General features: G+C 40.1%; 1 protein-coding gene across 1 annotated transcript in view; it reads right to left on the bottom strand.

The window, feature by feature from the left end:
• ITGA9 (integrin subunit alpha 9) overlaps nt 1–19,533 on the bottom strand; it is a 686,274-nt gene that overhangs the window by 432,715 nt on the left and 234,026 nt on the right. The window contains exon 14 of the mRNA XM_030205631.1: nt 19,072–19,226. Within this exon, the coding sequence (XP_030061491.1) occupies nt 19,072–19,226 (155 nt within the window). The remainder of the gene's footprint in view (nt 1–19,071; nt 19,227–19,533) is intronic.

Raw genomic sequence — 19,533 nt, 5'->3', positions numbered from 1 at the left:
TGGCAATCCAAGGCTTCTGAGTCCTCAGCACATCTATTAGGGCCCCTCTCCCTTAAACTTTTGGACCTGAGGCCTATGCCTTAATGGTTCCAAGGGTTGGGGATTCAGTGCATCTCCTGAAGGCCCTGACTGCATTCCACTGACCGGGATTACTCCTTTGCACAAATCATGCTATCTGCTCTATTGCTGACAAGGGAAGGGACCAACTGGATCAAAGGTAAAATAGCAAGTTTATAGAGCTGGGGATTCAGTGAATCCCCTGAAGGCCTTGACCGCACGCCACTGCTCCATCTGCATAGACAGACTGGCTTCTCGGAGTTTACAGTTTAGTGTTTATCTGCATATTTCTATTTCTAATATGTGGTCGTCTATTATGTATTTGATGAGGATCTATCAATGTTCTAAATATGTAACCAAGGTGAGGTATTTTAGGAGCATGTAGTTTTTGTGCAGGGGATTTCCAGAAGTCAGGGCTGCCTCTACCACTGAGCTTCAGTCCCTACTGATTTATACAGGTGAGGCCCTCACCCAGTCTGGGAACATGGCCCCATACCCCTCCAAATCATGCACAAGCTGCCCCAGGTACCAATCTGGCTTATTCTCTTTTCTCAACAAGGGTACTGTAAGGACTGGTATAACACGTGTAAGGATGCCTTTTCATAGGCTCTGAGTCTGGTTACAGGGGACATGGCTACTGCGGGAGCAGGTTCATGTATGGTCACTCTCCCCTGTATGTGAGTACAGCACCTTAGCCAAAAACAAAGCTCTGGGAAGGATTATTAATGGTATAACTTCTAGAATATTATATAGATTATTTGATGATTGCAAATTGCCAACCGGATCTCAGGCTGTACAATGTGGCAGCCTTGCTCCATTGGATACGAGAATTATATAGGTGGATCACCATTATTCTTGCAACAATTTAGAAATCAAAATTATAAATAAATGTATGTTATCAGAAAGAGTATGGCACGTGACACAACTTGGACTAATGACTTATAGCTTTAGAGCCCTGAGATCATTTTTATTAAGTAATGCAGCACCAAATATAGGGACACATTCCTAGCCTCCTCATGTAAGTACAGACAGAAACCATCTGATCTCATAGAGTTGGGAAGTTACATGGGCAAAACCAGAAGTCCATCTGGGATGTCAGGATGGGAGTGAAGGATCAGTGTGATATGCCACACCTCGCTCCAGCAGCAGCAATCACATAACTTAGAGACCCCACCTTCACCTCCAGGGGTGCCATTTAGCCTCCTGCTATTGCTGCACATCTAAGGATGGGCTATTTGCAAAGATATAGCAAATGTCAACAACATGTCCTATTTCATTAACAAAAATAAGCAGAACCCCCACACCCCCACACACACCTTATTTTTGTTGTTTTTTCATTCACCAATAATAGTGTGCATTTGCAAGTCCTGCACACATATGTGAACTATTTGGGAAAGAGCACATGCTGTTTCTGCAAATAGTGCACACTGTTTGCAAAGAGGGCACTCTCTTTCAAAAAAGCGTGCATTCTTAATGTCATCACTCCCCAAAATGAAAATGAAGACTAACAAAACAAAATGAACAATGATGCAAATCACGCTTGAATCAAAGCAAAACTTTTGGGATGCCCATCTTTATGAACACAGAGAAGGGAGCAGGGTGACTGGAAGGAGCAGTTCAGATAATGTATTAGAACATTTGAGTGGTTTTGAGTGGTTTACAAGTTAAGGCAGTTATACAATCCAGACCATGAGCAGGCTGCCAGAAGTAGAACATGACACTTGTTGGACTGACAGCAAATCATCCCCCCCCCCCACCCCCTCCCCGTGTGATTTTAATTCTCTGCAGATCAAGTGGGTTTACACTGAGCAGCAAGGACTGGCAGAATGCAGCCCAATACATTGGAATGCACCAGCAAAGGCTTCCAGAACAGCATTCGTGTATTTGCTGATCACATCCGTGTATAAGTGAAACTTTTATAGCAATTTATTCAGAATATAGTTAAGCTGAGCCAGGGATACAGTTCATTCCTGTTTTCTGGTGCATTCTCCAATCACAGGAGAAATGACACATTTCCAGCAAGGTGTGAAAGAGCAGGAGGAATGACACCTTTACAACTGAGTGTAAAGGGATAGGATACACACAGCCTGTTACTCTGATGATGCCCTATTTTCGTAGGTCCTTTCTAATGCCCTCAGGCTGGTTAAAAAGTATAGGAGATATGCTTAGATCTTCTCAGTGGCTACACCTGAGTTGCAAAATTCACTATCAGTTGCTATTAGAGATATAATTTACCTAAGTATTTTTCAGAAACAGGTAAAGACGTTTTTTGTTTTTTTTCAGGCTTTTAATATAATATAATAAATGTTTCCTTCTGGAAATGTATGATTTGTATACTATATATGTATATTAATAACTTCTATTTATGATTTGTGTTTGGATGTGTTTATAATTATTAAATTTGATATATCACTCAACGTTTGCAAGAACAAAGCAGTTTACAATAATAATCAAACAAAATAAATCAAAGGAAAGGAACTCCATTGAAAATGATAGGAAAGAAATAAATCATTTATACAAAGAGAGAAAAAAAAGAAATAAAATACAATCACTTTATTAAAACTGTTTTGGAGCAGTACAACTGGAATTTGTTTTCTTTTAAATCAGTTTTGGTGCAGATCTGAAGAGCCTCACTGTTGTTTGCCATAAAATACAATCAGACAGGAGTTAAACCAGTATTCTTCATGGTTGCTAATAAATGCCTCCTCCCCATTCCATTGGACATTAAAAGCTTTCTTAAAATTAACAGGTTTTCAATAAAAGCCTAAACATTTTTGGATTTGATTCGGTATGAATCTCTTTCTGGAAGCTCATTCCACATCATGGGTGCTAACCCCCCCCCCCCCCCAAAAAAAATGCTTTCTCCCTAGTACAGTCCCATTGTGGTCTAGGTTGGTGAGGCATAACCATCGTAGGGTCCTGGAGTGACCTAAGTAATCCAGTAGGAATGTATGGAATGGTCATAAAAGTCAGATAAATTGGTCATTGTTCATAAGTAATACAGAGTATTTTGAATTTTATACGATAAAGAATATACAACCAGTGAAAATGTTTGAAAAAGGGGGGTTGATATGATCAAATTTTCTCATATTGCCCAATATTCTAATGGCTGAGTTTTATAATGTTTGCAAATGTCTGAGATTGCTGTTTGACAAATCGGCATACATAATGTTTCCATAATCTAATCTAGAAACCAAGATGACATGCAGTAAAACAGGAAGAGTAGGCTCATCAAAAAGATGTCTACCAGAGAGTATGTTTCTTTTTTAATCAGTGAAGATACTTGATCATAAGAGCTAAGGTTTTAGTCAATAATGACTCCTAAATATTTTAAGCTATCCATTGGTACAACAGAAGTGCTCAATAAACAAGACTCAGTGAAGGGTATTCACAGGGTCATGTAATCCAGCAGACCATTGCTTTATTTATATTTAAAAGCCCAATGATGATCTGCCAACAAGGTGGCTACTGCAATACGACCATTCTGGAGAGATAATAATTCTAGTATCTTAGGTAACATTTGAGTTATGATGAGAATATCGTCAGTGTAACAACAGACACTCAGACCAAAGCTTTGTATAAGTGTAATTAAAGGTAATAAAGATAATGAACAGAGGGGAAGCATAAGACTAGAGGGTGTCATCACTACACTAGATTGTAGGTAAGCCACTGATAGCTACAAGGGCAGTTACCATCATCAGCGGGGACCTCACCACTATTTAGTTCCAGCCCTACTGCGGAAACCCCAGAAAGCAGCAGACCAGAGAGTGTAATCATTGTGCTGGACCACAGACAAGCCATGGACAGCTACAAGGGCAGTTACCATCAGCAGCAAGGATTTGACTGCTATTTAGTTCCAGCCCTACTGTGGGACAAAGCCATGGGTATGTGCCCTAAAGGGGCATACACCTTTGGAGATGGTGAGTCAGGAACTCTGTCATCAATGGGCAAGTGGAAGAAGGTAAAAAGTAATATTACTGTGGCTAACTTTGGAAAGAAATTGGCTTGTTGATGTTAATGGATTAAGTATTCCCAATCAAGTTGAGTCTCCTCGGGATACCTTCCCTTGTATTGCCTGAAAGTTCTAACTCTGGGTATAAGTTTCCTTACCCAAAACCTGTTTCTAATATGGCATTCTTTTTTGCTCACTGAGACTCATTCTGAGTCCGAGCCTACTCTTAAAGACATTCTAGCTGTTGTGACTAGATTGGAAAAAAGTTTGGAGTCTACATTACCTCAGTTCTGCAAATTTACAGAGGAGTCCTCTGGTAAAATAGCAGAACAAGAAAAGAGATTAACTACACCTGAACATCATGTACTGAAATCAGAAATTCAGTTGTCTAACTTGCAAGCAGCTGTAGAAGTGTCGGTGAAAGACAGTTTGTCAGTAAATATAAAGTTAGAGGCAATTGAAAATAGATCTCAGGCAAAGATTCTGAGACCCTTAAACTTTCCAGTAACCCATTATGTCTCTCCTTTTCAGCTTTTTAAGATCTATGTAAAAGATGTATTGTGTTACTCTTAGTTGGATTTATTAGCTATTGTCAGTGCTTACTATATGCCTTTGGGTAAAAAGACAGTTAATGAGGAAGGAGACCTTGATCAAATCACATCACCAGATAGTCTGGATATTTGCAGATTTCTTTAATCCTCTCAAAACGTAATTTCTAAAAGAGCTACATTAGATGTAGTTTTTCATTCTGAAGATCAAAAGCTCTCCATCCTCAAGTTGTATTTGTCTAAGAAATCTGTATTTTTTTTAATGGACAGGCAATTTCCATGTTTCCTGATGTCGCTAGATGCACTCAATTTCAAAGGAAATCCTGCCTCAGTTTGAAGGCTGAGGTTCTTGCTATGGGAGGTATTTTCTTTCTTAAATATCATTGTAGTGTATTGTGATATATGGGAACAATCAGTTTATTTTTGGGGAGCCCAGTTTTTCTTAAGGAAAAACCTATTTCTTCCTTAATACCTAAAAAATTAATTAATTATTATTATTTTTTTTTTGCTGGTGAGGTTAGTTAAAGGGAGTTCTTCAGAATTACAAAAGTTTTGGGCCAATTTCAATTCCTCATAGCTAACGCTGGGAGGCTAAGTTGCAGCCTTTGGAATTGTGCTGACCAGTGGCTTATACTCTGACTTTTGAATGGTCACATCCCAAGGGATGGTTAACTCTTTAACTTTTAGTAAGACTCCTGTGACTATCTGCCCTAGTTAACACTGTGTATTGATGTATGATGTCTGAACTATTATATTGAACTCTCACAGCCCAGGGCGAAGGCAGCACAACAAGCTAGCAAATGGAACCTCTGGACAGGAAGATCTAGAGTATTCTTATTGCTAATTCTATCTTGCCATTATATGACATTCCTACTAGAACAAGCACCACCATTTTCTCAGTGGAAATTGTTTCAGTTGAGCGGATGACTTTCGGCTGCAAACATACCATACTTATATCTTCTTCTTATGCTTTATAACTCTGTTATTTGTAGTTACCTGCTATTTTTGCAAGATAAAACAGGGACCTTTTTGAACTGACTGCCAACTAATGCAGGTTAGTAGTAGGCATATTAGAAACTTGAAAGAAACACAGCGGTTGGAGATGGTTCAGTTGCAACATAGGGTGAATAATCTTTCAATGCAGTGTGCAGAGGTGGATATTTTTCTGTACAAGTATAAAATGCATAGATGGGGACAAAAAAACTGTGCAACTTTTAACTAATTTAGATCAGCCTAGTAAGGGGAGAAAATAAATCACAATGATAAGGTCTTCATAGGGACTTATAACTTAGCAAGATGAGAGAATGCAATTTTTTATGCAATTGTATAGTGAGCTATATGCTAGTGAGCCTGAGGATTTAGAAACAAGAGATGATATTTTCTTGGATCTTTGTCTTCCCTGGCTGACGGATGACCAAGCTGCATGTCCATGGAGCCCCTCTTGGCTCTGGGGAGATACACATGGCTATATGCTGGCTGAAAATGACAAAGACCCCTGGCCCAAATGGGTGTTGGGGGGGGGGTAATTTTAGAAATTTATGGAAGATTTGGTAGTTCAACCCTTACAATCTATTTTTCAAGATGTGTTAGAGGCAAATTTCGGGTACACCATAACATAGCACATGTGATAATATTCCCTAAACCGGTCAAGGATCCAGAACTAGTTGGATCTTACAGGCTCATTTCCCTCACCAGTCGATCTTGACTTATATAATAGCTACTTGACTGACTAATTTCTTACCCACCTTGTTCCACCCTGACCAAATGGGGTTTGTCTCAGGGCAATACTCCTCAGTAAATGTTATCCAAGTGGTCATGGTGTTGTGGCACAGGGATCATAGGTTTTAATAAACCTAGATGCTGAAAAAGGCTTTCAATCAGATAGCCTAAGTATATATGGATTGGATAATGGGTCAATATAATCCGGAAGCACAGTTTTGGCGCTAGATACAAATACTATGCACTAACCCAAAGTTACAATAGAGAATCAATGGGTAGTTCATTCCCTCCTTTGAAATTCATAGGGGCACCCGTTAAGGCTGCTCTCTATCTCCCCCCTTGTTCATTCTCACTCTAGAGCCCTTGGCAATTAAAATTAGCGCAATGGCAGAAATAATGGGTATCATGATGGGGAACCATGAACACAAGATACATCTGTGCTCATGATATACTTTTGTCCTTGAGATCTCCAGAGCAGGCTTTGCCATGAATCATGCAAATGCTAGACCAATCTGGCAGTTATCTGGTCTAAACATTAATTTGACAAGTCTGAAATGTTGTATGCCAACACTGTGTACATGGAGTGAGTAACTAATTTACCTTTTAAAAGGGCTCAGGGTAGTTTGAAGCATTTGGAGATACGGATGAGTACTGACTCAGGATTAATGTATCAGTTAAATGCCCAGGAGAAACGCGAAGACTTGAAGCATCTCTGTGATAAATGAAAAGATTTAGCCCTATCCATTTGGGGTCATAACGCTTTGCTTAAGATTAGCCTTCCCCAAAATGTTGTACCCAATTCAGGTGGTCCCTTTCTACATGCTAGAGTGAGAAGAAACAAATTTACAGAAGTATAGACTGAGTTATCATAAACTGACCTTGAGTAAAGACAGAGGAGATGTAGGCCTCCGGGATCTCAGGTTGTACAATGCGGCAGCCTTACTCCACTGGATAGGAGAATTATATAGGGGGGGGATCACCATTATTCACCAGGGGAATTGGGGACTGCCCTTGTACAGGGTTAAGATTGCCTTACCATAATGCATATGAAAGGAGGATCCTCATGGACGAAAGGTTAACAGAAATTAGCTAGGTCCTTACAGTGGGCCTGGAGGTGGTGGCGTAGAGCCTGGAAACTATCTAGTCGTATCTCCCCATTCTCTGCAGTGGTGGGAACTCTTCAATTTCAACCGGAACTGGGCATTACACCCTTCCAACAGTGGTCGACAAAAGGGGTTCATACCCTGGAGGATGTATTACAATTGGTGGAAGATGGTTTTCCATCTTTTGCGCAAATAAAAGATTAAAAAAGATCTACCAAATAGCCACTTTATACATTATTTGCAGGTTCATCATTACTGGGAGTTAATTATGCATGTATGACATGACTAAAACATATAAGTTAGGCTGCTACAGCAAGCTTGTTTAAATACTTTTCCAAACAGACCCAAGAGGAGTAACTTGTAAGTGGAATTTTCCTATGATTTTTTTTTGTTTATTCCCAGTATTTATTGTTTTATCTCTCATGTAATATATGGACATCTTTGTAATCTAGTGCTATTTGACTCTTTTTATCAGTTCTGACCAGTTCTAGTGAAGTTTGAGGTTTTACACCAGCTAAGTGTTATTATATCAGAAAGCTTTTTTCTACATGTTTATTTATGTTTAGGAGTTCAAGTGTAATTTTTGTATTTGGATTCATTCATTCCAAGTATACCTAAATGTTTCATTTTATGCTTGGCATCAGGTTTTTTACCCTTGATGCAGCTGGAGTTTGGCAAAACATGGCCATGTCGGGCAACTGTATTTGAATTCTGGGAGTTTTTATGAATTAATAAAGGGTGTTTTTCTTCACAAGGTCTGTTTCCTTTTTGGTTTTCTCTCAAATTCTGGGGCAATCCCTCTCTGAGTGAAATCCAGAGTCTACTTCCATTATGACCCTTCCCAAAAAGGAATAATCTCATACACTGTATCTCCTCTTGGGGCTTCTTTCTGCTGGTCCTATTGAGGACCAAACTGCTGCTCTATTCCTCAAATAATAAATACATACATCTCTGAACACAAAACACCACCATCACCATACTACAGGTCTCGGAATTATAGTGTGGCAGACAGTACCGCTGAAGTCATCCCAGAAGGGGAGATCTTGTGACCAGAAGACATACACTTCCTCTCCAGTCTGACCTGGTATAGTCATAAGTACATAAGTATTGCCACTCTGGGACAGACCAGTTTCTAACAGTGGCCAATCCAGGTCACAAATACCTGGCAAGATCCCAAAAAAGTACAAAATATTTTATGCTACTTATCCCAGAAATAAGCAGTGGATTTTCCCCAAGTCCATTTTAATAATGGTTATGGACTTTTCCTTTAGGAAGCCGTCCAAAACTTTTTAAAACTCCACTAAGCTAACTGCCTTTACCACATTCTCTGGCAACGAATTCCAGAGTTTAATTTCATGTTGAGTGAAGAAATATTTTCTCTGATTCATTTTAAATGCGTGTCCCCTAATCCTAGTATTTTTGGAAAGAGTAAACAAACGATTCACATCTACGCGTTCCACTCCACTCATTATTTTATATACCTCTATCATATCTCCCCTCAGCTGCCTTTTCTCCAAGCTGAAGAGCCCTAGCCGCTTCAGCCTTTCCTCATAGGGAAGTCGTCCCATCCCCTTTATCATTTTCATTGCCCTTCTCTGTACCTTTTCTAATTCCACTATATCTTTTTTGAGATGTCCTGTGTACAAGAGCATACAGGCTAGTGACAGTCCTGCAAAGATCCTTGCTTGTGCTTAATTGTAATCATTTTTATGTATTACTTTAAGAAGGGACTGAATTGGGCAGTGAGTAACACCAAGCTGATTTCTACTGTTAGGCAACCCAAGGATTTGATTGTGGCCACAGAAAGGTAGACCACATTCAACTATGTTAATAAAACAGTAACTGCCCGTCCAAAACATCAATACACAAAAAATTTGCTTTTTCTCTAAGTTTACAGATACTATGATCCATTCTGTTTTTCATTAGCATCAGCATTGCTATAGCGCTACAAGGCATGCAGACCAATAAAAAGCAGTTCCTGCTCCTTGGAACTTACAATCTAATCAAGACAGATGGAATAGAGATACAGACACAAAAATAGGTGGTCCCATCTGTCAATTCTTATCCCAAGGCCTAGCCCAAACAGCATTTTTATCCCAGTCCTCTCCTCTTTTTCACTCAGCGAATTCACACTTTTTTCCAAGTGAGTAGGTTCTCTCTGCAGGGAAAAGAATTGTCTTCAAGTGCCAGGTGTACACTTCAAGACAAGTATTCCAAGACAGAAATGTGGTATTTCAAATAACTTGGGGGGGTCTTTTACTAAAGCTTAGCTAGAGTTATCTGCAGCAAGGCCCGTAGGAATAAAATGGGCCCTGATGCAGATAAGTTGAGCTAAGCTTTACTAAAAGACACCCTTTATCAGTGACTTGGGCAAAACAGATAATGCTTTGATGTAGACTTTCTGTCTTGAGGTTGTACTACATTCAGTAAAAGCTGTAGTCACAAATCATATTTCCTTCATCTCTGTCTGTGACCTTTCACTGTGTGTTAGTTCTTTTGGGTTAGTGGCTTCCTGAGTGCTACGCAAACCTAGTTCCCTCTGACCGAAACTTAATATGGTTCTCCCTTCTCTCTGGGATCTTCTTCCACACAGACTCCCTCTATATGAGAATTCTGTCCCCAAAGTAGCTTCTCCTGTAGTTAAGCTTCTAGTTGGTGCTCCTCTCTCTCTCTCTCTTCTCCTTTGGCTGATGGCTTTTCCTTTCTTCGTCAATCAGGCAGAGGGATGAGAAAAAACCTCTGACTTTCACATGCACTTCAGATGCTAAAAAACTCAAGGGAGGTGCCACACTGGACATTAACTAGATTCAAAGGCTGAGGCTCTAGTTCATGCAGAAGATCCACTCAAGCAACCACACACATCCTAGGGGTTTCTGACTTATATAACTACAGGCAAAACCATTGCAGTCATCTTGGCAGGGGAATGCGTCAACACAACATAAAAACATAAGAATTGCCATTCTGGGTCAGACCAAAGGTCCATCTAGCTCAGCATCCTGTTTCCAAAAACGGCCAAACCAGACCACAAATATCTGGCAGGATCCCAAGAAGTAATAACAAACAGAAAAAAAGGGGAGGAAAAGCACCAAGTTAATGCAATAAGTGTTGCTCCACAAAAATTGCTGTATACCCAAGGGAACAAAGAGCACTATAACATATCACTAAAAAAAAGAGGAGAAAGGACCTGGAGGCATCAGACATCCATCAGTGGCAAGGCTCTTAGGTCTCCTATAGCACAAAGCTATTCCAAACCCCTGAGGCTACTGCATGTAATCAATCATTTGCCTTCAGTGGCCAAAACCTTTAAATTATTCATTAACTTTTTATTTTTGCCTTTTATTATACATATATTTCAAATTCAAATAAATTGGAAAAAAAACTTTTTTGAAGCAAAAAAATCAGTGTACAGAAATAGCTTCTACAATTACTTCAGATGGGGCATTAAACAAAAACCCTCATTGGAGTACCAAACAACTACTCATAAAGTAAACACAGAAATTTAGAAAAGAAAGAGAATAGGAAAAACAAGCGACTATTTATGCTGCATTAGCAGGCTCAGCGCTGGCTAAACAGTTCTTGCACCTGATGCTGATGCTCATATGATTTTGAACTGTCGCTGCAAAAGGATTTAAAACTATAGCAAACTCCATCCAAAGCAGTGGCTTTTCCCATCTACCTTAATAACAGTTTATGGACTTTACCCTCCAAGAACGTTTCCAAACCTTTTTTAAATCCAGCTACGCTAACTGCTTCAAACGCCTCCTCCAGCAACAAGTTTGAGCTTAACTATGTGCTATGGAGATTCCAAGATGGCCACCGTGTGAACCAGATGTGCATGAAAGCTCTCTGCAATTTTACCTTTTTCGCTATGCCGAAGAGAAGGGGTCGGGCTGCTGCTGCAGCCTCTCTGCAGCAGAATCCTCCCTCTCTGATAGGTTCCATTGAAACCTTTTTGCAGCGAGCCGGGACTCCAGCGACGTCGGAGAGTAGCCCACTGGATCAACCTGGGGTGGATGGAGGAACCGGATTGATCTCTGGGCTGGAGGTTTCTCTCAGCCCCAATGAGAGAGCCCCTCCCCCACAGCCGCGTGGAATCAGCGGCCCGATGTCGGCGTCCTCGGACCTGCATGTGAAGGGATCAGCTGGAGCTGAGCGACGAGAGGCAGTTTGCGATCCCGAGGGAGTTCTGGGGAGTTGGGAACTACCGACTCTACCAGCAAGGGCTGAAACGGCTATTTCAGCTTCGGAGGAGATGGAAACTACAAGTAAGGAGAGAGACTACTCTAAGCAGCAATCTGAGGTACTGGCCACCCAATTTACTACTTCATTTTCTAAGCCTCCTGAGGTAACTCTGGACAGTTTATGGTGTTTAATTGCAGACCTGGGTAAAGCATTATGCCCCCAGGTCCAAACATTGAGTCAAGATATGACCATCTTAGAAGGGAAATTAAAAGAAACAGACGCTGGATTAAAATCTTTGAATCAACAAACTCAAGTACAAGAGAAAAATTTTCAACAAATACAGTTACTTCAAAGTAATATAGTAAAAGATCTGTCTAATTTGAGGAGGAAAACAGAATTGCTTGAAAATTATACTAGGAGTAATAATCTCTGTTTTTTAAAATTTTCCTAAACAATTTGCAGTCCCCCCCCCCCCCCCCCCATGAAATGTTAAAAAATTATATTAAGGAAATATTGGGGGTTGCTGAAGAAATTATTCATCCTTTTTCGCAAGTGTATTATTTGCCTACTAAACCTGTAGATAACCAGCAACCCCAAGATAAGCAAATGTTGGATGTTTCCACGTTTCTAGAAACTTCAGACACAGATTTAGTTACTGCATCAACTTTGGTAGCCACAGTGGTGTTGGCACCAGATAAAATGTGGATACTGAGAATATTCTTTAAAAATAAGGAAAAGACTTTCATGGGTCTGAGAATTCAAATTTTCCAGATCGGTTAAATATGTTTTTTATGAATCCTCCCATCTTGCAGCATTTGTATCATCTAAACGGAACACTGGGGGGTGATCTATCTAGTGTTTGGCTCTCGTATTATAATAGGATTCCATGGGCACGTTAGGTTATAATTTGCATTTACAATTTCCTTAATTCTCCACTGTTTGGAATCTTGGAGTCTAATTGTAGACGAGTATGATTAATGGAAAAGTTTTCTTTTTCTTTCATTTCTTTAATGCTTTATTTAATATTGCTATATGCTTAATGTTATCATACTTTTCTGTACAAGTAGTATTCTTTTGCTTGTTTAATGATTGAAATATTGATAAATAAATAAAAAAAACTATGTGCTGTGTAAACAAATATATTTTCTTATTTGTTTTAAATGTATTACTTAGTCACTTCATGTCCTCGTGTCCCCAGTCTTTACACTTTCTGAAAAAGCAAGCAATCAATTCACGTTTAAGCCATTCTGCTCCACTCAGGATTTTATAGACCTCTATCATATCTCCCCTTGGCCATCTCTTTTCCAAGCTGAAAAGCCCTAACCGCTATAGCCTTTCCTTGGAAGCTTTATTATTTTTGTCACCCTTTTCTGTATCTTTACTAATTTCACTACATTTTTGTTTTAGATGTGGGAACCTGAACTGCATACAACATGCAAGGCATGGTCGAACCATGGTGTGATATAGAAGCATTATGATATTTTTGTTTAATTCTCTATTCCTTTTTTGTGTGAATATCCCAAGACAATTTTATAAGTGCCTACTTCATAATGTAAAACAGCATGCTCAAGTCACTTATAAAATTGTCCCCACCAAGCAATTTGCAATCATTACAATGTCTCAGAATATTATTTATTGCATTTGTATCCCACATTTTCCCACCTATTTGCAGGCTCAATGTGGCTTACAGAGTTTTGTTATGACATGGAGGGGCATAATTGAACGAAAATGCCTATCTCCATGGGCGTTTATCTCCGAGAACGGGTCCGTGAAGGGGTGGACCGAACCGTATTTTGGGAAAAAATAGACGCCCATGTTTTATTCAACAATGTGTGAGCTGGGCGTTTTTGTTTTTCAGTGATAATGGAAAATGAAAGCGCCCAGCTCAAAAACGAATAAATCCAAGACATTTATTCGTGGGAGGGGCCAGGATTCGTAGTGCACTGGTCCCCCTCACATGCCAGGACATCAACCGGGCACCCTAGGGGGCACTTTTACAAAACCAAAAAAACAGGTAAAAGAGCTCCCAGGTGCATAGCACCCTTCCCTTGTGTGTTGAGCCCCCCCCCAAATCCCCCTCAAAACCCACTGCCCACAAGTCTACACCATTACTATAGCCCTAAGGGGTGAAGGGGGGCACCTACATGTGGGTACAGTGGGTTTGGGGGGGTTGGACGACTAATAAGCATTAAGCAGCACAATTGTAACAGGTAGGGGGGATGGGCCTGGGTCCACCTGCCTGAAGTCCACTGCACCCCCTAACAACTCCTCCAGTGACCTGCATACTGCTGCCAGGGAGCTGGGTATGACATTTGAGGGTGAAAATAAAAAGTTGTGAAACATCATTTTTTTGTGGTGGGAGGGGGTTAGTGACCACTGGGGGAGTCAGGGGAGGTATTCCCCGATTCCCTCCAGTGGTCATCTGGTCATTTAGGGCACTTTTGGGGGCTTTATTCGTGAAAAAACAGGGTCCAGGAAAAGTGTCCTAAATTCTAGCTAAAAACGCATACTTTTTTCCCATTATCGGTGAAATGCGCCCATCTTTGTTCGGCAGATAACCACGCCCCAGTTCCGCCTTCGCCACACCTCTGACACGCCCCCATCAACTTTGTCCGCATCCGCGACGGAGTGCAGTTGAAAACGTCCAAAAATCGGCTTTCGATTATACCGCTTTATTCGTTTTTGTGAGATAAACGTCCATCTCCCGATTTAGGTCGGAACTTGGGCGTTTTTCTCATTCGATTATAAGCAGGATAGTCATTACATGAATATCTACAGGAGATTAAAAAGTGACTTCTTTTCATATAGGTACAATCTATACCACTCAGTCAAGTGTTAACCATTCCGATAGAAGTCTTATCATAAAGCAGCATGGAGTGATTCACCTCATCCTACAATACAACCTTTGGATGGCCACTGACAATTACGAATTCTAGAGCCTGTGTCTGGCTTTACCTCCAAGTAGATGATCTACCTACATTAAATGCTTATATCACCGATTGTCTTCTAGCCAGACCTTCATTAGCTGCACAAGCTCCAGGGTACCTGTAAATTCCAGCTCTCAAAATCAATAAAATTAATCTATTTAAAAAAAAACATGTAAATCACAATGATACTAAACCTATGCACTAAAATGGTATGTGTAAAACATCGTTTTTAAGTGCCAGCCATCTGTACTGAAAACCCTCCCACAATTCAGCTGCTGGTTTTGATTAAACTTCACAAACCTACCCAGAAGTTTTCATGCTTTCAGAACTAGCATTTTTTAGCTCTTTCCCATGATGTCATTGGAAAACCTGATTTACAAAGGAGGGCCTTTACACTGCGTAACTTCTAAAGCCTCCCTCCACAGGAAGAGAGAAACTGCCAAGAAGTCACATCTTCAGTTTCCCATCTCTGCAACCTATTTCCAATTCATTCTATCTACATAACATCTGAAGGCATAGACAGCAGAAAACATTGAATCTTTTCAGCTGGTCATAGAAGGAATAGCATGCAAAAACCTCTTTTCATTTTTTTTTAAATGAGCATTTTATAGGTATGTCTAACACTCCATGTGCAAACTATTTATCAAATAATAATACAACGCTAATTGATAACATGGGAATGAGTGTGCAAACAATGCAGGAGTGCTTTTGCATTAAGGACTAGATCCTTTATATCACGCCTAAAAAATTGGTGCCGAAACAAATTATGCCTAGGTGTATTCTATAAAGTACACCTAAATTTAGGTGTACTTTATAGAATAAGCCTACATTTCCTCATGGCTTATAGAATACGTTGAATGCCTGTCCTTTTCTAGATATCTCCATTAATTTTTCTGATTGGTGTTTTCAATTGTCAATTTATCATAAACCCACAGAACAAAATACACTATTGGAACATTCTAGATGCAATGCAAACCCTCTGAGATAAATGTATCTGTGGGGTGATTTCTTCACCTTACATTATATTCTACAATAGCTGAATTTAAACCTTAAGTGACCTTGATGGCTTGATTTTCCAAATTGTAACCTTGTGACAGACTGCTGTATAATATCTCAGGATATATATATTACGCCTCAACAAAATCCAAAAAATATAGAAGGAAAAGAATCAAATTTTCATAGAACCTCAACAGCACTACTCAGGGCTCAAACATCTCACAGCCACTAAGCTTTATGTACTTGCTTCGTCACTGGTCTTTCACTGTATTTATTTAAATTTCACAGCCAAATTCTTAACGGTTAAAGTTAAATCTTTATTTATCTTAGTTTAAAGATGTTCAACTCGGCCAGGGGTACATAAAGCTTAGTGGCTGTGAGATGTTTGAGCCCTGAGTGGAATTGCCAAGGTCCTGGAAAAGTTTGGTAAGTTTTCCTTCTATATTCTTGGGATTATATTTTCTGAATGTCATTATCTGCCTACTCTTTATTAAAAGATCTTATAAACATGCCTGGCGGGCAATAGAAATTTGCTCTTGCAACCTGTATAATAACCTTCAGAATCTAAAATAGTTTAAAGGTAATTTTAGAAGATCTCCACATGTAACTAGTGGCATTTGCACATGCAGATCATCATACACATATAAATGCAATTTCAGAAAGTTGCTATTTACCCGTGGAGATCCACGAGAGTTCATAGCGGAGGCATGGCTTTCATATACTTTGGGTGTGCCAAACAAATAGACTTGGTCTTCCCATTTTACAGTAAGAATTCAAGTCTATTAGAAAAAAAAAATCCAGTCAGTCTTCATGCCTGCCCTGAGGCATGCACAGGTGCCAGTTTGAAGGAACAGTTGTATAGGATGATAGGACCCCTTTGCCCCACCTGACATCATCAACAGCCCCCATCCCCACAGCATCAATACCTTCCATCCCTCACCCCCAATCTCTCCCCTAGCTCAGGAGCCTGGGTTCAAAATTGTGTCTCTATACCTTAACAATAATCTCATGGTACTACTGCTAGGGGGTCAAGCTACTAAATTGACAGCCAGACCCTGAGCAGTAGTACGGTAAGACTGACATTAGGGGTCAGCGGCGCCATTTTGAAGCCGGGTGCTTAACAAAACAGGAGCATATACAGATCACTCCTGCTCCCCTCTAGAGCACCAAGGAGAGCCCCTGGTAAGGAGCTGTGGGGGGGGGGGTGTCCAGGTTTTGGGAAAGGGTACTGATGCGGTGGGACAGGAGTCCAAGTGGGAAGCATAAAGAAGGATGCTGATGCTATCAGCAGGGATCGGGGGGGGGGGGGGGGAGAGATGTCAGTACTGGGTGGTATAAGCGCAGTAACTATGATACAACTTGCAAAATTGGCATCTGAATATGTAATTGCCAGCACTTACATGTGAAAATCGCTGCAAGACCACATTCTTTTTATCTGTCAGTTTTTAAATTTTTTTTATTTATGCAATTTTATAATACATAAAACAAGTATCCATTTGGTCGAGAAACACGAAAGCAAAACATAGCAAAAAGTATTAGGAAAAAGAAAAAAGGAAACAAGTAATTATATACTCAGTCCTCCTTAGACCACAGAAGTGTGTGTGGGTGGGGGGAAGAGTTTTGTCTTTGAAAAAGACTTAAATTTGGCAATGAAACTTTACTTTCAGAATTCTAAAGCATTAGTGGACAAAAAGTCTGGATATATCTAGATGTTACCAGGGCTATACAAGACAGAAGGAAGGCGTTTTTGCCGTTACAACAAGAAACAAGAAATCTTGGAGCAACATTCCTTCTCGCATACCCGTGTAAATGTTTGGTCAGGCTGGGTGGGACTAAATATGTTTTCTTTGTCCCAGAGCAACTTAAGGCTTTCATCAATATGAAAAAGAACTTGGAAATTTGGTTGAAGTATATTATGCTTGTGGCTTTTCTTTTAGAGTTTTCTCGTGGATCTCCTTATCCTTAAATGCCTTCCCATCAAAATTTTGCTGTAATCGCTGTTGCCCCTGTACATGCTGGGAAAATACACATATTTGCCAGTGCCAATATTGGTATTTTACAAAAGGTTCTGTGTTTAGTGGAGCCTTTTGTAAAATACTAGAGAAACTGAGTGAATACTGATGTGGATGTCTCAATTCCCCCTCTCCATAAGCAATCTAAAATGGGCCTTTTTTGTGTTTTACCATTCAAGCTGAAGTCTCAGTTGATTCAACAGACTATTAGAAAACACCAGGATATTTTACAGTGACATTATGTTTTTTAGTGGGTCCCTATTTTTACCCTTAAATGTGGACATAATTTGAGTGACTTGTTATCTCACTCTTACTTTGATAACAATGCAAATTAATTAAAAAATGTGGCGTTTGAAGAACACAAAGAGGGCAATTCTATAAAAAGGCATTTCGAGGACACCTATGTGAACACTAGTCTATAAAGGAGAGTAGGCACTTCCTTTTCCTTTATAGGATAGCAGCATAACTGGGTATACATCTGCAAATATGTTATTAGGCATGAAAACTGAGTATGTGGAGGTGGGGGCAGTGCAGCAGTGACCCATGGAGAATGTCAACGACTGCCAGCAATAGAGAGTTTCTGGAGCTTGAGGACCACCGACAGCTATACCAGTGGATGGTGCCACAATTTTGGAGGGCCTGAGCATAAAGTGTGGGGGGGGGGCAGTTTCCCCCACCCTCTGTGGCTATGCCACAGCAGTATTCTTGCCATTTGTGCAAGTTCTTGGCGCCTAAATGCACTGTACTGATCAGACTAAGTCTGTTGTAGGAGGAGCGGGGATATAAAATTGGGGGAAAATCCCTGGACATTTGCAAATGAAGGCTCATGACCCTAGATTCCAGCCTTAGTTCCAATTGAGCTGGAAATATTAAGGAACAGGAAGAAACGGTCAGTTCAGCAAAAAAAAAACCCATCCACTTACAAACTGCACCTCGTAATGTACTTTAGGAGAGGGGGATAGTGTCTAAATAACTCATTATCCTTCATTTCCATGTCTATATTTGCATACGTGAATATGGGACCATTTGTGGTGCACTGTTTGTTTTTTTTGAGCAAGAGGTTTTTCTCTGTATAGAGTTTCTTCCTCCTCTCTTCTCCATGCACCTATTGAGACCAGTGTTAGTAACAGACTCCTAGTTGGGGTTATTACATTTGCCTATTGGCACCCTTGGGGAATTGAGGTCTCCTTTGTTTAATATTTGGCCTGCTTGAGTGCCAGCCATAAGCTCCCTTGAAGTGACTTAGCAAAAATGATTGGTTTTGATTCAGGTTTTTGCTATTTTTGCTCCTGTGTTTTTGATTTTTCTTTAAAGAACCATGTTACCACTGCCATTGCAAGAACACGTTTCGGCATGGATTTGCAGCTAAAACCCATCAGTGTGCTTCATAAAGGTTAGAATGAGGCATCAATCCTTTAGCAAACCTTTATGTATACATTAACACGCATACAAATAAAAAGATACTCATTCTTTGTGTCTTTCTGTAAGAGGCAGAGAGATATCACAGAATGAAGAAAAAGATGTCAGAGAAGACAGGACTTTGTCAGTCCCATAAGTAGGCTGCATGCGCATTACCTATTTCTCCAGGAACATGCTTGCCATTAAACCGAAAGCAGGCAGTAACATTGAGGCAGTTCACTTGTTGTACACCGTCATGGCACTGGGGAGCTGTGATGTTGATAGATGGAGGTAGGAAGATGGAGACATCCATGGTAATGACAGGTCTAGCTCTGGAGCACGCAAACAAAGAAAACCCAGCATAATTTAGTTACACTGGTAGACAGATACCACTAATTACAAATTAAGGAAGAGAAGCAGACACTTGGTTTTAAATAAACATTTAAAAAAAACATTCACAGTGCTCGCTTTCAACCAGTCACTGCCATGTACACATCCTAGTTATAATAATAATAATATGTATCATTTTTATAGGGCAACTAATCACAGACAGTGTTATGCAGTGGTGAGAAGTATTCAGGTACAAGGGAGCTTGTATTCTAAGTGAGTTTATGCAGCAATGGAAGATAAAGTAGCTTG

Source organism: Microcaecilia unicolor, chromosome 1 (assembly GCF_901765095.1).
Source record: "Microcaecilia unicolor chromosome 1, aMicUni1.1, whole genome shotgun sequence".
NCBI classification, from domain to species: domain Eukaryota; kingdom Metazoa; phylum Chordata; class Amphibia; order Gymnophiona; family Siphonopidae; genus Microcaecilia; species Microcaecilia unicolor.
This window is presented reverse-complemented; position numbering and strand designations above follow the sequence as displayed.